A 22,935-nucleotide genomic window follows, 5' to 3' on the forward strand; every position below is an offset into this window, starting at 1 on the left:
GATGTTTGAATCCTGTCTATACCATTATGAGCCTTTGCTTGCACACTACCACTGATGGAGGGCTCACTACCTTCCATGAAGCCGGTGCCACTATTAGAAAGCTCTTCCTTCAACTGAAACTCTTCTCCTTGTTGAAACTTCCACCTAGTGGCCACAGGCCTGCCGTCAGGAATCAAATGGGATCTGTTTTTTCCATCCCTTCCCCGTCAACAGCATGCCCCTCCCCGTCAACAGCATGCCCCTCCCCCAAGTCATTTCCTTTACTGGTTGTGTGGCTCTGGTTCCCTCACAGGACATGGCTACGGACCTCCCCACCCTCCGGACCGTCCCCCTCCGCACAGTGTCCCTCTACATGTAGTTCTTAGCACGCACAGGCCTCCAGGTCTGCTCTGCACCGTGCAGTGTGGGGTGGTTCCAAACTGGCGGCTACAGACGTGGAACCATCCCTCACGGTTTGGGAAGTTGTGCTTTGCACAGCTCCCGGTGTCCGATGTATTTCTGCTACCCCAGATTTGTACCCTAATTTCTATTTTCCAGAAAATGGCATTAAAGTGTCCAGAGGAAGAATTGCCTCTTTCTAATCTGCACAAATTGTCTTATGGGCTAGTGGCAGGTCTGTGCAAACTTACCGCCTGCCAGATGGCTTCTGCTTGGCCTCCATTTGTTTAAAATGTGAATTTGCCGTCTACTCTTTAAAATGAGGATAGTTCCCATTTTAAAAATCCAAATTTCCAGCATGTCTTTTTAAAAGATGGAGATCTGGCCGCACGCCTCTGGATTTCTGCGTGATAATAATTAGTTGAAACTGAGTGGCACCGCCCCCCGCCCCGCCCCTTTACATGGGACAAGGGAATCTCCAGTTTGGCACAGTTCCCACCACTCCCCGTTGTCTCTCAGAAATTGGTGCGAAGCGGGTGTTGCCATGTATCATCCTGATAGTTATTTTTCTTAGTGTAGAGAAACATTCTTGCTTTCTCGGATTCCCCTTATCTTTGGCTTCCCCTTATGGGAAAGCCTTGAGTTTGCAACCCTTGGTAGGCCGGAGGGCAAAGGGGAAGTCCTCCTGCAGCCTCCTCTCACCTGGTGTTCTCTCTGATTGCAGCGGGCAATCAGCCTGGGGGGACCTCCGGCCTTGGAGGGGGTCCCCCTGCGTCCAAGTCCTGCTGTATCCAGTAGCCCACGGGGGATCGCTGACCAGATTGCCCTGCCCTTCACAGGAAGAGACCACCCAAGCCAGGGGCAAACAGGACACCTTCTTGAGAAGTAAAAGAGTCATAAGCTTTGAAAGCTGGATGAGATTTTAGCTTACTTCGTATGGAGGGGCTTTCAAACAATGTTTCAGCTTTGAGAACTTTTTATTGAGCTGACCCCAATATTCTAGCTATTGTAGACATCCATTAAATATGTAATTAATGCCAGGCTCAAGTGCTTACTTAGGATCATTTTTGTTCTTGTTCTTTCATTTTCTATTTTATTATAAACACTTTCAATCATTCTCAAAAGTAGAGCATCATACAATGAACCCTCACCTACCACCCTATTCCAGTACCGAGATTCTGCCACGTTGTCTTCACCTGTCTTTTATATTTTTTTTAACTTTCTCTTGGCTGAAGTATTTAAAAGAAAATTCCAGACATGCCATTTCAGATAGATGGGCGTTTTCTAACATCACCACATCATTATCATATGCAAAAAATGAACACCTGCAGTCCAGTTGTTGTCGATGCTGTGATGAGCTGTCCAGGCCCTTTTGCTGAAGAGGGAAGGACCCGTGGCCCCAGCAGCTGGGAGCGCTGCCGGCAGACAGCCCTCAGCGTCGGCCCCTTTGGGGATCGCCTCCGCTGCCTGGAGACACTTTGCCCAAGGTCACACCCTTTCCCTGGGTGGCCTGCATGCAGTGACTGATCCATGCCAGGTGTTAAGGTCTGGCCCCCTTGGCCCAGCAGGGGACAGCTGTGCGGGGCCATGGTAGCTCCAGGCCTCCTTGTGGGGTCCCCCAAGGCTGTCGCTGGGCTCGCATTACAGCTCAGCTTCTCCTTCTGCCCACTCCCACCCCCTCCTGCACTAGGTGTTGTTCTGGGGGTGCCCTTTAACAACTGCCCTGCGGCTGAGGGGTCCACGCTAGCGGCTGCCCTCTTGGGAACCCGACTCGGACAGCAGCCCTTCTTCCCCGTTGAACACAAATGTCTTTAATCGTTCGTTGGCTTGAATTGATCCAAACAGGTCTTACACTTTTAGTTGTTATGTCCCTTGAGTTTGTTTTAATCCAAAACAGTGTCCCTCTTTTTTCTTGTTGCAGAAAGTGTCGGTTGTCCCATATTCTGGATTCCTCCGTTTGCTTCCTCTGTGCCTGATTCTCCTATAGGTGGGTGTTGGCTCTAGTTGCTTTGAGGAGAGGGAATATTTTCTCCAAACTATTTGTAAACCACTGATCTACTCTAACAGCCCTCCACCCCCGCTTTATTTTTACATAAACGAGGAAACTGAAGGCCAGCAGGGGATGGGCTGTGCAAAGTTCATGGCACAACTCCCTGGTTCTCCTCCAGAAGCAGATGCCCAAGTGCACGAGAACACAGTGTACAGAGCACTTGTCCCTGTGACTTCCACAGCAGGTCAATCTGAGCTCCTGACGCATGAGCCTTGCCTATCCTTTCAGGTCATTATGTGAACAGGGAGCTGGGTCTGGAAAGCTCGTCTTTGACCTCCCCAGCTAGATTCTCTGCCATCCTGAAGTTGGCACTCTCAGAGCAGCGGTCTCTTAAGCAATGGTGTGTCTCTAAGCACCATCACGTGTAGCAACTAGGTGGTAAAAAAGAGAAGTGTCACCCAGGAATATACAGTGACGGTGCTGGCGCAGGCTCTGTCCCTGGGGCAGGTTCCCTTTGCTCTTTTTCATCTCCAGCCTTCCCCATCTGTCAAACGAGGGCCATGCTCTTTGCCTCGCCTCCCACAGGGCTACGGTTAGACCGAAAGGGACCGTGTGTGATGAGGGTGGCACCTCATGTTGACTCCCTGCTTCTAATGTCCCACGTACTGTGCACCATCTATTTCATCCTCACAACAACCCTATGGGGTAGAAATGATTACTAGCCACATTTAACACACAATGAAAAAAAGACTCAGAGAGGTTAAGAAACCTGCCCAAGGACGCCCAGCAACCTGACAACAGGCTCCTGGCTTGTAACCATTTTCCCTGCAACATAGTTGCTTCTGAGAATCTGCCTTTGGTAGGACCTTGGCAATCATCTGGTTTCTTCCTTGAGGACGCTGATGAGATGCCTTGTCCAAGTTTGCGCAGCACAAAAATGGCGGAGCTGGGTCTCAAACACAGGTCTCGTGGCTCTGACTCTCCTGTTCTATTTCTCCCACCACTGGCTGCACTTTTGAAGGGGTTGTTTCTGTGACTCTGTGGCCTGGTTACCTTCCTAGCTATGTGTGGTCATTGGGCCACGGATAGGAGCCCCTCACTCACCCGTTCATGAATTCCTGATTCATGGGGCCAGGCACCCAGCAATGGATGGGGAAGCACCCTGTCCTCCTGCAGTTTAGTGTCTAGTAAGCAGGTGCCAGGTACTGAGCAGTCAATCCCATGGAAGACCTCTCCAAGGACTGGAACATGCCAGGGATCCCTGCTGCTAAGTGCAAACTCCCTGATCATTTTCAAAGGAAAAATCACCATGCGCTCCCTTCCAACCGAAGAAATCCAAACAATTTCCAGGTTGAAAAAATAAATCACCTGAACAATGACAAACTATTGCTGTAGGTAATAAACAACAATTTGAGGACAGTTTGCACGTAACATGAACTGAAATGGCTGACTGTGCCTGCTCTTGTTTGTATGTGATTTTCTTCACCAATGTTTCAGCGCTCTGGGGGCACACGGATATCTGGCATTCAGAGCGCACGTGAAAATACTAATGTGGAAAAAAAAATTAACATTAAAGCAGCTTTAGGGCAAATTAAAAGCTAAACCCCCGAGTGTTTTGAAACTGAGGAAAGGCACACACATCCGAGGCTCAGTCTTGGAAAATGCCACTTCTTCGCCGCTCTGGCCCGGAGTAACTGAGCAAAGGAAAAAGTTTCCAGTTCACCTAAATACGGCACACACTTCAAATCTGTTGTTCTTCACATCCACTGACCAAAAACTGCTTTAGAGCCCACTGATGGGCGTTTCTGCCAGACACCACAAACACCACACTTGCACATTCCTTTAGTGTGCTTGGGTGAAAAGGCCGACACACCAAAACAAGAGAGTCCTTGTTCAGAAAGCGGTGTAGCTTCATAAGAGTCCTGGCAAAAGGCAGTCATGGGACATCTGTTATGGGAGGTAAGTCTGAATGATTCATTATGATCTGTGGAAAGAGCTGTGAAGGAAGAAGTGAGCTCAGAAAATTCTGGAAGGGCGGGGGGCCCACCGTGACCAGGGTCCCTTCTAAGAAGGTGACGCCAAAACCAGAATCCTCTCCCCAGTCCCTCAACAAGCACGCAGGACCAATAAAGGCACACCTGGGCAGGGCTGTGGGTGGTGTTTCCTTTTTAATCTCCATAGTGTATTTGTTAAGTTTATTTATAAGCAGATCACTTCACTATTTACAGTACATGAGCATAGAGATTCTACAGTTTTTGTGATGTAAACAATAACTCCACAGTGGGAGTCTGAGAAAAGAAGCCAGTTCTGAAGTATTTACAGAGGTTAAAATAGAACTTTATACTCACAGGATAATAATACATAGAGCAATTTGGTTAAATTATCTATGAAACTATAGAATCTGACAATGTACAAATACAGGAAAACATTTTCTCATTTAGAAGGTAAGACAGATAAATCACAGCAGAAATAAAACAGGGACAATGACAACCACAATAATTAAAAGCAAGGAAGGTTTCTTCCTTGCCTCTTACAGATAAAGTATTTATATAAATAAGGACACAACCCAACAAAATGGAAAAAATATATAAAAATCCTCTACCAATTAAAAAAAATAGCAAAACTAAAAACTCGATTCCCAATCATTAGCAGTGTCCTTTAAAAAATTAAAATTTAGCTTTCTATTATAAATAACAAAGCGATGTGTCCCTCTGTGTAGGTGAAATTCTTGCACCTTTCTCAAGAAATGCATCAATGTAATCCCTCCCCCCACACACACAGACGGGCATGCGGGTGCACGCGCGCACAGACACACACACACACACACGCAGCCTTGCGCTCACGCACCCCAGGCTGTAGTTACCTTGTTGAGCTTCCCAGTAAATAATGCCCCCTATGGAGTACCCCTGGGGATGCCCAAACCTCACAAGGTTAGCCATTCCCTGCTTTGACCCTGTCGCAGAGCTGGGGAAAGCCCTGGCTTCCTATTGCTCGGAATTCTCTAGGCTGCATGGTCACACCAAGAGAAAATAATTTGAGTCCAAGATTTGGAAATGCTGGAAGGGACCATAGGGACCACCTCACCCAGTCGATTAAGGCTATCTGCAAATACTGTCTCTTTAGAAACCTGGGGTTGGGGAGAGAGAGCTGACGTTGGTTTCACCATGAGCAGCTGCTCTGGAAGCAGACGCTCCAAGCCAATGCTAATGCCGTGGCACAAGGAGGTGAAGGGGCGGTGTGACTTCCCAGAGCAGACTGCACCGAGCCCGACTTCGGGATGGCCGTCTTCCCCGGAGGCCATCTGGAAATCCAAGTGGTCCACTTCCCTGTTTTCCTGACCACCCTGACCCCACGCCCCTTGAGATTTCCAACCTGTTTCCATCAGAATCAGAACATCCCTCAAGAAACAAAGTTGGGAATAGTTTATGACTTTTTATTCCTAACACAAAAACACTTGACAAGATTTTTTAAATACAAAATAGAGAAACAAAAACAAACTAACAACAAAAAAATTTATATATATGTGTGTGTGTGTGTGCGTGTGTGTGTGTATATATATATATATATATATATATAACCTGTTTGGCTATTTGGTGGACCCCATCAAAGGCCATGGCCAGCCCGCACGCAGAATCCTGACCCCCAGCCTCTTTGCTTGTCCCGAGGGTACGGTGCGGCCCACCTAGCAGAGGTTCACTTAAGAAGGTCAGCAGCTCGGCTGCCAGTATTGCGGTTACAGCAAACCCCTCCTGGGCACCTGGACGCAGGGTTCACCCCTATCTCCTCTGCCCACAGGAGAGCTAGTGCGCTTCTCAGTCTGTGTGCATCTGTGTAATTGCTTCTTCATTCTCCTGAGCGGTGTTCGCTGGGCTCTAAATATTACAGACAGTTCACTCACAACATTTACGTTTCATTCCCAAAGCGGGTGTTGGACAGCAAGGTGGCGGAAAGGATTTACTTGCCTTCCATCTGGGTAGCTGGTGGATACAGTCTTTGGCCACTAGATGGCGACTAGACGTTGATAAGGCAAAGTGCTGAAGTGGAAGCGAACCAATCCCTTCAAAAGTCACCCAGAGCAAGGCCAGCAAAGTGGAAAAGGAGGCTTTATTAGGCTTCCTTGAAGGATCCTTTGACAAAAAATACAGCAGAGGAGGTTCTAGCTATATAAACACCTCTTCGAGGTGCTGTTGCACAGCCCAGGAACGGACCACTACAAGACCGTGTTTTTCTAAGCCCTCCCTTTGGGCAGTTGGGTTTCTGAGCTGCTTCCGGATGTGCAAGGGATTCTGACAAAAGAGTATCTGATAATCTGCCCCCCTCATCAGGAAGAAGCTTCAGTCACCGTTAAAGAAACAAAACAAAAAAAAAAAAAGAAAGCTGCCCTCAACATGTGCAGTGCGATCGAGGCCTCCTGTTGCCCTCTATGTTTTACCATCACTTAAAAGAAATGTGTGAAAAGTGCCTAAGTTAAGCTGTTCTGGAAAAAACAATGTATTGCTAGTATTGTCTGACAGCAAGAGGGAAACAGCCAAGTGGTCAGGACATTCAGGTTAATAGTTGTTTGGTGGGGAGGATGAGGAGGCTGAGTGAGGTTCGACATCGCCACCTAGCTGAGCCGGGGCTGAACTTCTCACCATCCCACCTGGAAACTATGGCTTAGATCTGTCCCGGGGAGCTGGCCTCCTGGTATAAGGTAGCTCTGCCAGGACCATGTGGGTTTGAACCTGCTGCTGGTTGGTTGCCTTGCAGAGCACTTCACCCTGAACGTGAGCTGGGCATGGCCAGAGAAGGGAATCCAAGCCTATCGGAGAAGAAAGGGACTTGACTGTTCACCCTCTCCAATATTCTCCATGGCTGGATGAGGAAACAGAGGCCCAGGACCACGTAGCAGGGAAGAAACGTCGGCTCTCCCACTCCGAGATGGCTTATAGTTAAATGACTTGGTCTGCAAATCCATTTCAATAAGCTGGGCTGTTTTAATTTTTTATTAAAAAAAAAAATAGGTACCAAGATCTAAATTCACTGTTCCGTTTCTAGGGCCTCCAACAAAGAGGCCAGCAAAGGGCTAGCCCTAGGGTAGGCTCTCTTGCTGCTCCCCTCTTGGAAGATCCTCTGCTCCCTGCCCCTCCCTGACGCCCTTTCCCTGTGCCTAGGAGAATTGCTCACACAGCCCGAGGAGACCCACATTTGTCAGTGTAGACATATGGAGGCAGGCTGAAGTGTGGCAGTTTTCTCAAAGTGCTTTTATTTGTTCAATGCAAAATCAGCCTCTGCCTACTTCCTGGGTGTCATGCAGTGGGCTCCCAGGGGCTCTCCCTCCACGCCCATCATCTCTTTTGGGCCAAGGGCATCTCTGTGCGCATGGGCTTCCCAGCTCCCAAGCTCTCCCTCCATTTACCCTGTACCTCCGGACTGGCAAACAGCCCCGGAGCCCATCTGTGTGTGCAAATGCCTCGGGGGCTTGGGGGCCAGCTTAAACATATTGTACATAAGTATTTAGCAGTTTCCTTTCTGCCCCCAGGGGAACGGGTAAGGGGGTTCCTCTTCTTTGGCCAGTGAAACCATTAGGTTCACTTTATTTGCTACTATACATCCAATTTCCTTCCTTGATCATATCTGAGGGTCACTGTGCTATCTCAAATCTCAAACGCTAAGAAAATCACTGCAGTTTTGGTGTCAAGTCAGATCAACAGATCCTATAGAGTGGTTTCTGCTTCACCGTTGGGATGACCCCTCTCTCCTGCTCCAGGCTCCGCTGTGATTTCAATGGAACCTGAGGCCTGGGATGGGGTTCTGACCTACCTGTCCAGACATAAGAATCTCCCTGTCAGTGTCTTCTGCTCTCCCCCATTCCCCACCCACACAGTGGCCTGGGCATGCGGGTTGCATACACCTAGAAGTCACTCTCAGAACATCAACAAGCATGGGCTTTAGGCAATGAAAGCTTCTCATTGCATCATCTGTCTGCATCAGGTAGAGTGTTTGAGCTCAGAGCATTCCTCTCTCTCCCTCCCCTGCCCCCGCATCCCCTGAAGCCCTGCCCCTCCCCTGAGCACATCCCACAAGCAATGCTGCCAGGCTTCACAGTAGACGCTTCACACCCAAATGGTGCTTCTTGACTCCAAGCAGTTTTCTGATGGGGGGACAAAGTGTGGAGGGGTCAGGGGGTCGGGGCCTTAGCTACACTTCATCCACTCATATCTCTGACCTCTTTGATGCATTTTCCTTCAGCAACCAGAGCCCCCGAGAGTGAGGATTCTGATTCAGCCTCGTACCGACTGAAGAAGGAGATGGAAGAATTCCACTTAGCGATTGGATTGGATATTTTTGGAAAACACCAGCACAGCACAGAGATGGATGGTACAACCTGCCCGGCATGGGCAGCTGCCAACAGTCTACAGGAAGCTTTATGGCAATCACATGTAAACATCATCGAGAGCAAATACTAGGACAGAGCTACGACGAGATGGTTGCCAATGGCAGCTGCTCCCTCTGGGTTACTCCTTAAGTTGGTGGGAAAGAGACCAAGGTTGACTAGTTTTTCTGGAGAGGCCTTGGAGTCCCCTTGGTAAGTAATACGCAGCACCGAATGGGTCTTCTGGACAGAGGTGGTCTGCAGGGCCAGTCAGCTTTAGAACCTGTCGTCTTTTTTGTACGGGACGGTGAGCAGAAACCGTTGGATGTCCTTGGCAGGCATCCTCTCCCATCAGCAGCCCCCAGCTCTGACCTTAGGCCCATCGCGTCCCACTGCCATGCTCAGATCTCTGCTCTGCTCAAGGGCCAAGGCTAAATCGCTTCAAGAGCCCTCTATTGATCTGAAGTGAAAGGACAGCTTCATCTGACTCGGAAGACGGGAGAGACTTGTCCCTCACTAAAAATCTTCATTTTTTTTACCCTAAAGGACCACTTGCCCACGGTAGAACCTCTAGTGCAATTGAAAAAGAAGCCAATAGTGGGGCTAGAGATGATCTAGTCCAACTCTGAATCTAGAGTTCTTTCCTACCGGCTTCCACGGGGTGAAATCTGTTACTACTTGGTGAAAATGAGGACTCGGGGGAGGCAGCAGATGGATTTAAATTCCATTCCATAACCATTTCTTGTGTGCCTACTGTGTGCTAGGCAGTGAATAACTATAAAAGGAATTTAGACTGTTCGGGTCTGTGCTGTGCAACGTCCCTTGTCTGGTCCATCCTCATACACCCTGCCTCCCCCAAACATGTTCAAGTCCACTATTCTGCTCTCTACCCCTACCCCAAATGGGACTGTGTGTCACAGTAATAGCGGGAGTCCTGTGCCAAGGAATGGCTTTAGGGAAATTTTCTCTCACAGATCAGGACAGGACAGACAGGAATGGGCCAGCATGAAACCCTGCCACCATATTAATATGTGATGGAAACCTTTAGAAGATTAGACCAAGATGTCAAATAGGTTAAACTCTAATCAATTAGTAATGTCTGCCCAGAGCACTATGATGAGGATGTTAACACACTGCGTATCACACAGAAATCTCTTAAGACATACGCCAGGGTCGAATGACCAAAATACAATGTAACTGCAATGCTTTATGGGTTTGTGCAATTATATAGTTTTTCATAGATTGACCTGCACAGTTTCCGCCAATGAGATCGCTTCATTCGATGTGGACAAGACAGTGTGTTGACATCTAAAGTCCATAAGAGATGGCACGTGAAAAATGAGAAAACTCATGAACGTTACAAAGTGTGTTAATAGCAGACCAGCCTCAAAGAACATGAGTGCTGTAGTCAACTAGTTACGCCTGCCACTGGCCAAGGGTGTGGCTATAATGGGGCAAATGCTGTGTATGTGCCATCTTGAGCTAGAATTGCCTTAGCAGAGGTTAAGACTGTTAGAGCTGGCAGGGACCTTGGAGACCAACTTGTCCAATTCCCCCCCAGGCTCCCTGTTCCCTCCAGCCTTCTCTGCAGGCTTGGAATAGGCTCACCACCCAGGACAAGCTCATCGGCTGGCTCAGTTTACCTACTGAGGTATTTGAAAATCTTAAAAAAAAAAAAAAAATCAACTATCAATTCCCAAAGGAGTAAGCCTGACATTAGCAATAGGTTAACTTAGCTTGTTTAGTTTAATGAGTCAATTTCAAACTTTGTTAAAGCAGCAGGACCCTTTCCCTTTGCTTTTTAAAATACAAACATTTACCAAGGAACACTGATGCCTGAAAGCAGTCAGGGTGGAGCTGCTCTTACTGAAGCAGAAGCCACATGCTCACGGCCCGCCTGCCATGCTCTCTCTCAAGAATGGCCCCCAAGGCACCTGCAGATCATCCAAGCTGGACATGGCTTTGATACCACTCGAGAACACACATTTTCAAGTAAAGGCCAATCAGAATGTTTTCTAAGTTGAAAAGGAGCTTGGAGATTGTTTTATCCACCCCCAACCCTCACATCCTCTTCCTGCTTCCCTGTCCCGTGCCACCCAAACAACTTCGCAGCTGAGGAAAGGAAGGACAAACTGAAGGGAGTAAGATGGGTTGGTGACTGGCCCGAAAAGGATGACTGCTCCCAGATCACCTGTCCGTGACACTCCAGGTGTGTCACTGGAGATCTGATGGCAAGGCCACAGGCATAGGCAAACCACAGGGCCCCTTGGATGGAAACACATGCTAGGATGGAAACTCACCTAATGCTGGTGAATCAGCTGTTGACTTAACCCCCACAATGAGCCTGCAGGGTTCTAGTCTGTTGCCCAGTTTAGCTGAACTCGGCTCTCCCAGCCCTGAAGCTCTGCATCGTTACCCGAGCTGCTGCAGGAGCGTGAGGCCTGGAATCGGGAGGCCCGGGCTGGGCCACTGCCCTGCCCTCTCACCGGCTGGCTGTGGGACCTCGGGCAAGTCATTTTACCTCTCGAGGAACTGCCTGCCTTCCTGAAGATCTGAGGACTCATGGCCAGGCAGGAGCGCTTAAGTCTGAGCTGGGTACCAGATGAGGGCTCTGGATGTAATTGGACCCAAACTTGCTTGATGAGAGACAGGGCAGGGCTTGGCAGAAAAGGCCCGGAAACATCTCTCCTCTGTTGCTTGTTGTGGCTGCAGGCCGTACTTCCCCGGCCCCACAGCACCTCTGGGTCATCCTCGCGAAGGGAGCAGAGCAGCTCAGTGGCAAACACCTCACGACAGTGCATAGTTAAAAAATCAAGGAAGCAATACAATAACCCCAGGCACAGTACATCTGAGCCATAAATACATTATTTTAAGGATATACTTATTTTTTTCTTCAATTAAAAATGAGTTTATAATCCTGATTCTATTCACAAGTAACAATTTCATCATCACGCACTACAGACAAGAAATGTTATGGCAAACACGGCTGCACGTCTACGAGGGGACGTCGGTCGGGAAGGAGGGGAGGTGGGCGACTGACCCAGCACTTGGAGACGCACCTGGGACAACCCGTCAGAAGCGAGGACACTAATGTGGCAGTGGAACGTCAACACCATGGAAACTCACAGACAGAAGCAGCTTTGTTCAATGTAAACATTGATTTTTTTTAAAAGGACAGCAGTTTCAAGTCTCTCTCTCTCTCTCTCTCTCTCTCTCTCATGTGTGTTCTCTCACACGCTCGCTCTCTCTCCTTTTCATATACTTATTTTCTTTGAAAACGTAAACATATTGGAAGGGCCTTGTCTGAGGTATTGAGGTATTCCTCGAAGGTTAAGGCTGTTATCAATGTAGGCTCTGCTGGGCCTCCTTCAGCAAGCTGTCAAAATCCATGGCTTCGTACTTGTTTTTCACTGACGCAGGATGGGCCTCTTCTGAATTGGAATCTGGGCAGGGGGTGGAGGAGTCAGTGAGTGGGGAAGACAGTGAGCAACTTGGAAAGGTCAGACCATCAGAAAATCTGCCACCGTAAAGTGGATGTGACCCAAGGCCGCACAGAGCACTGGACAGCGAGCATCGGCTCTGCCATTCTGCTGTGACCAATATCTCGGGGCCTTGGCTGCCATTGGTAGACTAGGGGAACCTCACCCAGAGTGCCCCAGAGCTCCTGTACCCTGTAATTCTACCTCCCCTAAGAGCTTCCTGCTCACTGGCAAACTACTGCAGATGCCGCCTAAGGCAGCTGTCAAAACCAGGATGCCCTCACTGTCTAGCTATGGAGCAGGGTCCCCTAAGAGGACACACAGGCGGGCGGAGCACTGCCTGGCCTGGAACCCTCCACGGAACTCAGCCCTGCTCTATGGAAGCTGTGTTGGGCTCTCCCCCGCAAATAATTTTCTCCGAAATCGTACTTCTCTGTCTTTCTTCACCAATCTGTGCCCAAATGGCAAGGGCATGGTGACAGTATTGTTTCCCTGTGGCCCTTTTTTGGACAAGGCTGCTGCCTGTTGGGGCCACCGTGGGATGCTTCTCAATGGGGCAGGGCAGCCACCGGCTCTGTGAGGTCAAAGAAACAGTAGTCGTGGCTCTGTCACCTGGCTGTGAGCCCAAGGTTGGACCTTCCAAAAGGCCACGGGAGACTTGGATCTCTCTTTTTGGTACCAGTCCTACAACAGGACAGAATGGACCAGAGAGCAGAAGAAAAGCAAGATGGCAGCCTCCTGGCAAAGTGTCTGCCCAGATAAACCAGTCAGCACCTGGGGCTCAGGTGTGTGAGCTGTGTCTAGACGGTCTGGGTCTCATTAAAGGAGGTCTCAGCCCTTTGTGTTCTGGGTCTAGCAGGAAGGTGGCGAGGCCTTGGGTACTTACCATAGTCAGTGTACCTGGGCCAGCAGAAGCGCCGGAGTCCTCCGCAGCTCAGCTGGAATGAGGGCTCGTTGTGCTTCCGCAGGGCTGCGCCGTTCCTCAGAGAGAGGGCGGCGTGCTCAGAACACCGATAGGTGATGAAGCCATACTTCTCGGCCCTGCGGGGAGATGACAAGAGGACAGTGTCATTGGGCCAGCTTGGTCGACACCGTCGGACCACCCGTGACTAGGTGAGGAGCAGAGAGCCAATGATCCAGTACCCATATTCCATGGTCCCCCACGTAGAGGTGAGGACAATGGCTAAGCTGATCTCTGCAATGTAACGAAAGTAAGAACTGGTCCTTTACTGGAGTCTGCCAGGGCTGGCCACCGCACGTCAGACCGCCTGTGAGCAGGTGCTGCTGTCGTCTCCACCTCGGGATGAGGAAGGAAGCTCAGTGGACTCAGAGTTTGCCCTAGGTGGGTGGCAGAGCAGAGTACCCAAACTCAGGCCTCCCACCCTGAGGCTGCTGCGCTCTCCACACTCCGGTTTCCCTCGGGATTCCCATTTTCTGGGATTTGCCCCGCCTACACCCCATCCCACCATGCCGGCATCCTCCAAAGCCAGCCTCAGCCGCCGCTTCCTTGGCTACTGACTTGGCCTCACCCTCCCTAACATCGCTGGTATTCTCTACAATCTCACCCTTTGTGCTAGACTTCTGTTACCTTGGCCTGCTCAGCATCTACCCCCTTTCTCAAACAGCACCACGCGCTCAGCCAGCCTCAGGGCACCAGGGTAGGTCGCATGACTGTGGCCCTCCCTGGCCACCACGATTTGTTCAAGGGTGAGCCTGTCACCCAAAGAAGAACCCCAGAAAATCCATCCCAGGTCTTTGCTGGAACCATGAGGGCGACTCCTGCTCCCACTGGGAGGAGATAAGCTTAGAGGTGGAGGCAGCCACTTTGCCACCATGAGGGAGGCCTACTAGGGAAGGATGCCAAGGTTCAGGGAGGCTAAAGTCAGTTCTATCCCCACCTCCGACTCTTCAGTTCCATGATCAAGAGAAAGAATCCTAACTGATATATCCAACCATCTGCTACACAGACTCATGGGCCCCACTGCTCAGAACAGGCTTACCAGCAGCAGGTGCCTGATAAACGCTGCTGAGCCAGGCCAGAGCCGAACCCCTTCTGCCTCTTTAAATGGCTGAGACTTGTGTGTGCTTTTAAAATATTAATAAATTGACCCTGGTCTTCAAAGATTTTGCTTTTGCATGTTATTGTCATATGATATCCTGAAGACCACATAGAACTTAAAACACTTCCATTTGTATAACGACTCTTCTAAAATTGCGGTAAAAACAAAATTTACCAGCTTTACTATTTTTATGTGTACAGTTCAGTAGAGTTCAGTTTATTTGTTGTTGTGCGACAGAGTCCCAGAACTTCTTCATCTTGCAAAACTAAAACTCTGTACCCATTAAACAACAACTCTGTCTTACCCCCTTCTCCCCAGCCCCTGGCAACCACCAATCTACTTTCTGTGTCTATGAATTCGACTACTCTGGGTACCTCATATAACTGGAATCATACAGTATCTATCTTCTTGTGACTGGCTTTATTTCACTTTGCATGTCTTCAGGATTCATCCATGCTTGTATGTGACAAGGTTTCCTTTCCTTTTAAGGTTGAATAATATTCATCATATGCATACACTGTATTTTCTTTACCCTTTCATCTATGGATGGACACCTGGGCTGTTGTCTCCTCTTGGCTACTGTGAATAGCGGTGCTACGAACATGGGTGTGCAAATAGCTCTTTGAGGTCTTGCTTTCAATTCTTTTGAGTGTTTACCCAGGAGTGGGATTGCTGGGTCATATGGTAATTCTATGTCTAATTTTTTAGGAACCTCCATACTGTTTTCCATAGTGGCTGCACCATTTTACATCCCCACCAAGAGCACATAAAGGTTCCCTTTTCTCCACATCCTCGCCAACACTTGTTATTTTCTGTAGCCATCCTAATGGATGCACGGCGTGTAATGATTCTTATGCAGACATTATTTTCTCATTGTGCTTTAAAAATCATTATTAAATTAGGATTTAAAAACCTGAATAACATCTTGTAAGTATAATAGTAAATGCTTCAGAATTATTTCAAAACTGACAAGTGTTGGACACCTAAGCTCTGCATTTCTATACAACCTAGATTGCAGATCCCTGACAGATGAAACGCTGCTTTCCCAGGTGAGTGAGGAAAAACCAAGCTACACAGGAGAACAAAGGTTCCAGAGTGGCTGCTGCACAGGAATGGAGGGGTATGAGCAGTGTGGGGCTTGCAGCACAGGGAGGTCCTAGAGCATGCAAGCCTTTAACTGCCAGGGGCTGTTAAAAATGCCTTCAGATCTGCCTCTGCCACGAACTAGCTGCTCAGTAGTTTGCCTGAGCTTCCCCGGAAAGAATAGCCGGAGAAAGAACGAGCGCATACATCACAGGCACAATGCTGGGACGTTTAAGAGAATGCATGGAAACTGACTGTTACTTAGCAAACCACCAGCATGTGTCTGCTGCTATTACTGGGCTGCATGATCCTTACTGGTCCTCCTCCATGCCCAGGCTGTGGATTTTATCCAACTTGTTCCACCAACCTTCTAAGGCATCTTCTGTGTGGCCAGCCCTGGATAGGAACCTCTGCCCCTTCCCACTCCCCTCCTCTGCCAGAGCTTGACTCCACTCACCTCTTGCTTCTCGTCAGCACCTGGCACTCCACAATCTCGCCAAACACTTCGAAGCGCCTCTTCAGCTCGCGGGAGCTCATGTCGCTGGAGAGATTTCGAACATAGACCACACGGCCTTCGCCCTGCTCGAGAAGGGGGACACAGAGAGACCCAGTCACTGGCTGGCTCCTGAGGGCCCCCTTGGCGGCAGGCCCCTGGGGATTCCTCATCTCCAGTCCATGACGCCTGGCTGAGCGCGTGACACCAGCTGGGGCTGGGGTCAGAGAGAAGACAATGACGGCCGCTCTCCCAGGGGACTCCTGCTGGAGAAGCGGGCAGCGGGGTGTCAAATGGGGAATTGACCCCCCAGGGAAGCAATTGCTTCCTTGAAGGAAATGAGGCTCCTCACTGTTAATATAGCCGAGAACTCAGTAGCTTCCATATTTGGTTTGAGTCTGAGACTTTTTTAGGTAACAGGGGAGTTGCTGGGGTGGAAAGGCAAAGTGCGGTGGGCAAGCCTTGGGAGCCAGGTCCTACAGGGGGTCAGAGCGGGCTGGGAGGAAAGCGATGGGACAGAGGACACAGGGCTACTGGAGCCAATATTATCCTTGGTTCTTCCAGGGCAGTGTGCACGCTGACAGAAGCCGCCTTCGGGTGAGCTCGGTGCCACACCTGGGGGCCCCTAGAACAATCCAGCAGAGGGCAGGGGTGGGAAGAGGCCCAACTGAAACCCCCCCCCCCCCCCCACCATCTATCATTGCGTCTAGTTAAAGCCACTTCCCTTGGAAGGGTCGCTTTGACCTGCTGGAGAAACTCCAGCTGTGTTCCTGGGAACCTGGGCTCCCACGGGCAGCACTGACAAGTTCTGGTCTGGACAGGTTTCTCTGCGAACAGGTTAAGGCCAGTGATGCTGGAGCCATCCCATTCTTATATCACAGGTGACAGGGAGCAGGGAGGGAAGGCCCGGGTCCATGGCGGGGCTCCTCTGTCAACAGTCACAGGAACTGCGTATCCCACGCCAGGATGAGGCTCAGTTAAGTTCCACGCAGAAATCCTCTCCCCCAGCCTCCTTGCAGCTCCTCGAAGTCATGATGAGCTTTCCTGCCTCTGCCCCATTGTTCTGAATCTTCGCTTGGTTGGCATCTTTCATCCCTCAGGGCTCAGCTCCTTGAAGATGCCCCCACCCCTGCGGCTGGACTACCATATAAATACATCCTCCCCAACAGTCAAAACAGTCGGACATTTCAGCCATGACGTGAACACTTGCATAGCACTTCTCCCAGTCTGTAATTACAGTGTCTATTTCGTGTTTATGCCTGTGTTGTCTCTCTCCCCCACCCCATTCTGACCAACCACGGGAGTGGGGATCTCATCTGTCTTGTTCATTGTTGTCATCCAGGGCCTAGGACAGTGCCAGGCATGTCACAGCTGCTGACTAGTCACACATGGATTCTAAGAAGAGGTTCCGTGAAAGACCTGCTTGCAGTCGAGCTCTGTACCACTGCGGCAGGCAAACCCCATGTGTGCCCCGCCCCGTCTTCTCCCCGAAGCAACCATATGGGGATGCAATGAAGTGAGAATCTGTTCGCCTTTTTGTGTTTCTGTCTTACTATCCCTTCCCTCCTTTCCAGTGACACAGAGAAGCTGGCTGCACCCCCAACCCACTTCCAGCAGCTTCCTGATTAATTTTCTCTGTGGGGTGGGTGCTTTGCAGTAGGCTCGCCAGGCAGGGCTGGGCCTGCGGACTCACCCTGGTGGAGGGTTAGGGAGGTGAGCAGGGAGCAAGAGATGGGCTCTCTGTAAACCTAATCCATCTGGGGGACCCTTAGAAAGCCTAAGGCCCAACTCCCTTGTGTGCCAATGAGTAAACTGAGGATCAGGGAAGCTGGAGCACATGCCCAAGGCCACACAGAAGGTGGTGGTGGGGCTGGCATGTGGCCTGGTTGGCCCGGCTCTGCTCCCCCTAGCACGGCCTGTCTTTTGTTGGGAGCCCATGGTGTTGCGCCCTAAATCACCAACAACTGCATGCACCACAACCAGTCCTCTGGCGTCACCGTGCATGGTGCTACATTTGATGCCCTTTGGTGGCCCTTGTGTTTAAGGTTGCTGGGTTTTTAAAAAGATTTTATTTATTTTTAGAGACAGGGGAAGGGAGGAAGAGAGAGAGAGAAACATCAATATGTGGTTGCCTCTCAAGCGCCCCCTACTGGAGGCCTTGCCCACAACCCAGGCATGTGCCCTGACTGGAAATCAAACCCGAGACCCTTTGGTTCACAGGCCGGAGCTCAATCCACTGAGCCACACCAGCCAGGGCCCCTTGTGCTTTTTCAAATGAGAGAAATATAATTATCTTCTGAAGGTCTCAAAGGGTTTCGGGTCCACGAAGTCCCGGCCCTTCCTGACGCCCCTATTGGTTCCCATTTGCTCCGGGCTCCGGGGCCCCAGGTCACTTACAATAGCTTTTTCCCGCTGCTTCCTGGCGTGCCGGACGCCTGGCGTTCCGTCTGAACACGGCCCTCTGCTCTCACATCTGTCAGTGAACAAGCAAAGCAGAGGCACTCACTCTCCGCAGGGACCACGCGGGGCGGGCAGAGCGCTCCCGGAGGAAGGTACGCTTCTCTCGGGACTCACTCAAGAGGGCTGTTAGAACCCTACCCCACCCCACCCCCAGCAGGGACAGCCACCACCGTGTCTGTGGCCGAACGCTGACACATGCCTTCTGTCACCTCTGGGACTAGAGTGCTGGGAACCACCGCATTGCTGATCACAACCTTCTGAACCTGGCCTTTCTATGACTTTAGGGATAAAAAGGTCCTCTCACTTCATTTTCGTATTTGATCTGATGAAAAAAGCCCTGATGGGGTCTTATGTTTCCCCATTTTCCAGATGAAAATCCTGAGGCTCAGGTTCAGCATGGGATTTGCCCAAACCAGAAAGTGGAGAAGCCAGGGGCAGAAGGCGGCTGCTGGATCTAGACCCACTGCCCTCTAGTGGTTGGTGCCTGGCCTAGCAGCAACCGCTGCCATTACAGCCCCATGGCCTGTACCACTATGGCTACTCAATCCAGACGCACAGCCCGAGGAAGGAGCCCCACGCCTGTGCCCTCATGCCTGCCTGCACTCTGCTCTCTCCTTCGGAGGGAGGACGGTGTGTGAGGCGTGGCCGAGTCTTGGTTCTGCCACGTACTGTCTGCATCCTTGGGAACACGATACAGCGCAGAGTTTAAGAGCAGGGCTCTGAGTCAGGCAGCCTGTGCTTGAATCCTGGTTCTACCACATCCCTGCTGGGTGCCCTTGGGGGCCAGGCACTTAATCCCTCTCATCATCATTTCATTGGTAAAACAGGGAGAATCAAAGGTATCCACCTCCTGGGCCTTTTGTGAGGATCAGGCCAGAAAATGCACAGAAATGCTGAGCCCTGGGACTGCTCAATAATTGCTTGCTTCGCATTTCCATTGAACCTCTTGGAGCTTCCACTTCCTCATCTATAAAGTGGGGATAAGAAGCAGATGTGCTGTCTAAGTGCATCTGTGAAACTTGAATAGGGTAATAGAAGAGGGCATGACTTGTAAATTTTAAAGTGCTATACAATAATAGTATCATCATCCATTTGCAACAGAACTGGCAGTTCCCCTGAAGAGCTGAGAGTGACTGAAAGGTACCGTGGGGTTTGGGGTTTGTATTGTTAAACCATCTCAAAATGCTTCCTGTTGACTGATATTTGGTAGCGGAAGCACAGGAAAAGAAAGGTGGATCTGGTGAAGGCTGATTACTAGTTTACCAGGCTTACCAGGTGCTGAGCTCTGCCAGGTAGCCAAACAGGAACTGAGTTAACCAATGAACTTTCTCCAGTCAGCAGAAAAAGCCAGGCCTGACGTTGGCCCAAAAGCAAAAAGAGGAAAGGAAGTCATGGGGCTTTCTAAAGAGGCTACCAACTCTTTGCTAACAAACCCATGACCGCAGGCCCTACGTAAGCACCCCTGAACCTGTCATGGAGGAGGTGAGCCTAGGCAGCTCCAGCTCCCAGTTAGGGGTGGGTTTCAACAGGAATAGAACCTCAGGAGCCTCTGAGCAAATGCTGCAGAGAAACTGCCTAATGTGAACACTGAGTCATTTAGCTTACAGCAACCCCAGGGGAAAGGAGAAAAGAGCCGGAAAGAGAGCTCGGAGAGGTCTGACAGAAGACCATTCTGACTGATCATCCTGGCTTATTATATAGAAGGGCTTTCAGAGAAATCGCTGGGGAGCTCATTTTGAGTAACATAGTCCAGGGCTTCTAAACTTTAGTGTCTGGGTGTCCCTTAAAATTGAAGTCACCATTAGACGTCTATGCACATTTTAATGGGGCGGGGGGAACCTTTGCTTTAAACAGATTTTCAGTTATGAGCTTCTGGTGTAGATACATAAATAGAAAGATGAATTTTTCTAAGAAAAGATATTACTTAATTCTGATTCTCAGAGTCACACTCTGGCGACTCTGGGCACCATCACGTAGGAACTTATTAGAAATGCAAACTTCTCCCACCCTCAGACCGACTGTATCAGACACTCAGGGGTGGGGCCCAGCCATCTGCTGGTAAGGAGCCCTCCAGGTGACTCAGCTGCACTGCTCTAGACCCAAGAGCACCATCTAGTGGTCACTCAGGCACACCTCAGACAGAGTGTTTGGGACCTGCACCAACCCACCTCAGGCCGCCCCCAGGAAGACCCTGCTGGGATCAGGGAGAGAAGCAACCTGTCTCTACCAAAATATGACAGACCTTTATTCTTTCTGCCCAGCTCCCCGCTGACTTTTGGACCAGCTCCCTCTGCAGTCTGGTTCAGTGAGCAAAGATGGGATGAGCGAACAGGCTCATGACGCATCATTGCATCATCCCTGTGCTAAGATAAAAGCTGGCGTGGGGCGGGGAAGGGGGGGGGGAGAATGGGGGAAGGTGAAGGGGGGGCTGCAGCAGCTGACTATGGAAAGTCACAGTGGTGCAACTCAGCAGTATCGAGAAATAGGAATAAGTCTTATCGCTGCTTTAAACCCAGGTATTTTTCAGAATACAGAATAGAATTATGTTTATTTTTCTTTTAATTGTACATGTAAGTGTCACATAGATATTAAACTGTGTGGGTATGCATATGTTTCCGTAAAAACCTATCTGTTTTGCAAATATATAAGCAGAAAACAGATGCATAAGAAGTAAGCTCATTTAGACACAAGGCCCCAATGACAGAGAGTAAGCATTCTTCCTTCCTCGAGGCCAGGAGCTTTGGGCCACTCCCAGCTGTCACTCGGCAGGCTTTGCTCACCTGCTGGACTTGCCCACAACTCCCCCAAGGAGACCACCTTCAGGCCTCTAACCAGGTCATGGACCGCACAGGTAAATGCAGGCCTAGTTTCAAAGCTCCCCCGTCCCCCAGCACCCTGGGAACTGGGGTTCTTAGGTGCCTGTGGTCCCTCCTGAGGCCACCCATCCATACCTGAAGGTCCGGCGGATGGCTGGTGACCAGGAGCGGCAGGACGAGGAGCCAGAGCTGGAGCGGCTGCGGGAACAGAGCTGCCGACTGGACTTGCTTGGTGGGCTCTGGTAGGGGCAGTGGTCAGAGCGAGAGGGGCTGACCCCTGAGTCCTCATCATTGTCCTCCTCCTCCTCCAGGAGGAAGCTGCTCTCGCCACTGCTGCTGCTGCTGTCCTCAAAGACAGTGTCATATTCGGGGCTCTTGCAGGAGGCCAGGTCTTCATCCTCCAGGGCAGTCTCCAGGAGCCCGAAGTGCTTGGTGAGGCTGGCGCGGATCTCATGGTCTCTCAGCAGCAGACTGTCCTTTGCAGCTGCCCCTGCCTCACAGCTTCTGTCTTCCTCCCTGCCTGAGGCCTGCGCCTCAGCCTGCAGGGCACCTTGTTGGGACCAGTCCTCAAGGTGGACCCCAGATGGCTCCCAGGACCTCAGCACCTTCCTCTGCAGGGCACCCTCTGGCTTGAGCACCTGGCAGTAGTCATGGTCTCCAAAGGACCAGGAGAAGGGGCGCTTCTGGCCGGCCTGGGCAGCTGGCTGGGCTGCGGCATGCCGCAGGTGGGACAGGAGCTCACTCCGCTCCGGGTGCTTCTTGGGCAGCTTGGGAGCCGCCCCTGTGGCAGCCCCGAGCTGGAGGCCCTTTAGGGTGGGGAGACTGGGGGCCATGTCTTTGCCTGGGCTGTGCTTGATGTCGGGCTTGAAGGGGTCCTCGTCTGTGGGCTTGTATGGAGGCGTGGTGGGTGGGGTGAGTCCTACACGTGCAAGAGGAGAAACATGTGAGGTGGAGGCAGATCCAAGGGTCTCCTAGAGACACTGAAACCCTAGCTGGGGACCACAAAGTGCGACCCCACTCTCCAAACTCAATGGACATCAGGCATCACTAATGGATCACTGAGCTGCCGGCTGAGCCTGGGACTCCTCACAGGGTCCACCTTCCACTTGTTGGAGCTGACATGAGATGAAATCCCTTTGCCATCCCTTCTGCAGCCTGGCAACGATGGCTGAAGGCTCCAGGTCATCCAGGCTAATGCTCGCAGCGCCGCACGCAGGCATTCCACACGACCTGCTCACTCTTCCTCCCACCCGGGTTTGCCCACCACAGTGTCCTTAGTGCTCCTGCGCCTGTCCTCGGCCTCCATCCTCCCCCATGCACCAGAGGGAACTTGGTAAGATGCCACAAGTTGCTTCCTCTCAGGGGCTCCCGAAGTCTACAGGATCAAGACCAAACCCCTCTGCCAGGCATTCCTCTCAGCCTTTGTGGGTGCTCTTTCCTGACCCCCCAGTCTGGCCATGTCACAACGCCAGGTGACCCGTCTCCTGAGGTGCATCTGTACTGTCACTCCTCTGTGCCTTTGCTCGTGCTCATTCTGCTGCCAGGAATACCCTTCCCCTCCTTTGTCTCTCCAACTCCCACTCATCCTGCAAGCCCAGCTCAAATGCTCCCTGCTCCGGGCGCCCTGCAAATCTGCCCAGGCCCCACTCCTGCCTCCCCGGCACCCCCACCTCGGCACTCCCAGAGCTCTTGCGCATACTTTGGAACTAGTGGGAACGAAACAGCACCTTCACAGGGTGAGCCTCTCTCCCACATAAGACTGCAGACTCCTTTGGGGGAAGACGTGCATGACTCTGTCTTTTCTGACCTGACATCAGCTTG

The 22,935-nt window shown here is 50.8% G+C and overlaps 2 protein-coding genes across 4 annotated transcripts in view; one reads left to right on the top strand and one right to left on the bottom strand.

Moving 5' to 3' along the window:
• PDE6A (phosphodiesterase 6A) overlaps positions 1-1,420 on the top strand; it is a 44,007-nt gene extending 42,587 nt beyond the window's left edge. Inside the window, exon 22 of one of the 3 annotated variants that reach the window (XM_054567927.1) lies at positions 1,098-1,420. In XM_054567927.1, coding sequence (XP_054423902.1) covers positions 1,098-1,176 — 79 coding nt within the window. In that variant the 3' untranslated portion in view covers positions 1,177-1,420. Of the gene's footprint in view, positions 1-1,069 lie in introns of all 3 variants that reach the window. The other 2 variants (XM_054567925.1, XM_054567926.1) reach the window with 2 other exon arrangements.
• Positions 1,421-4,523: 3,103 nt separating this feature from the next.
• The window catches only part of PPARGC1B (PPARG coactivator 1 beta), a 105,880-nt gene continuing 87,468 nt past the window's right edge, over positions 4,524-22,935 (bottom strand). Inside the window, exons 8-12 of the mRNA XM_054568191.1 lie at positions 21,250-22,033; positions 18,236-18,311; positions 15,803-15,924; positions 13,089-13,243; positions 4,524-12,166 (exon numbers count right to left, since the gene is read on the bottom strand). Of these exons, the coding sequence (XP_054424166.1) occupies positions 12,066-12,166; positions 13,089-13,243; positions 15,803-15,924; positions 18,236-18,311; positions 21,250-22,033 (1,238 nt within the window). The 3' untranslated portion in view covers positions 4,524-12,065. The remainder of the gene's footprint in view (positions 12,167-13,088; positions 13,244-15,802; positions 15,925-18,235; positions 18,312-21,249; positions 22,034-22,935) is intronic.

This window comes from Pteronotus mesoamericanus, unplaced genomic scaffold (assembly GCF_021234165.1).
Source record: "Pteronotus mesoamericanus isolate MK-2021 breed Mesoamerican mustached bat unplaced genomic scaffold, CSHL_Meso_final contig_2, whole genome shotgun sequence".
NCBI lineage: Eukaryota > Metazoa > Chordata > Mammalia > Chiroptera > Mormoopidae > Pteronotus > Pteronotus mesoamericanus.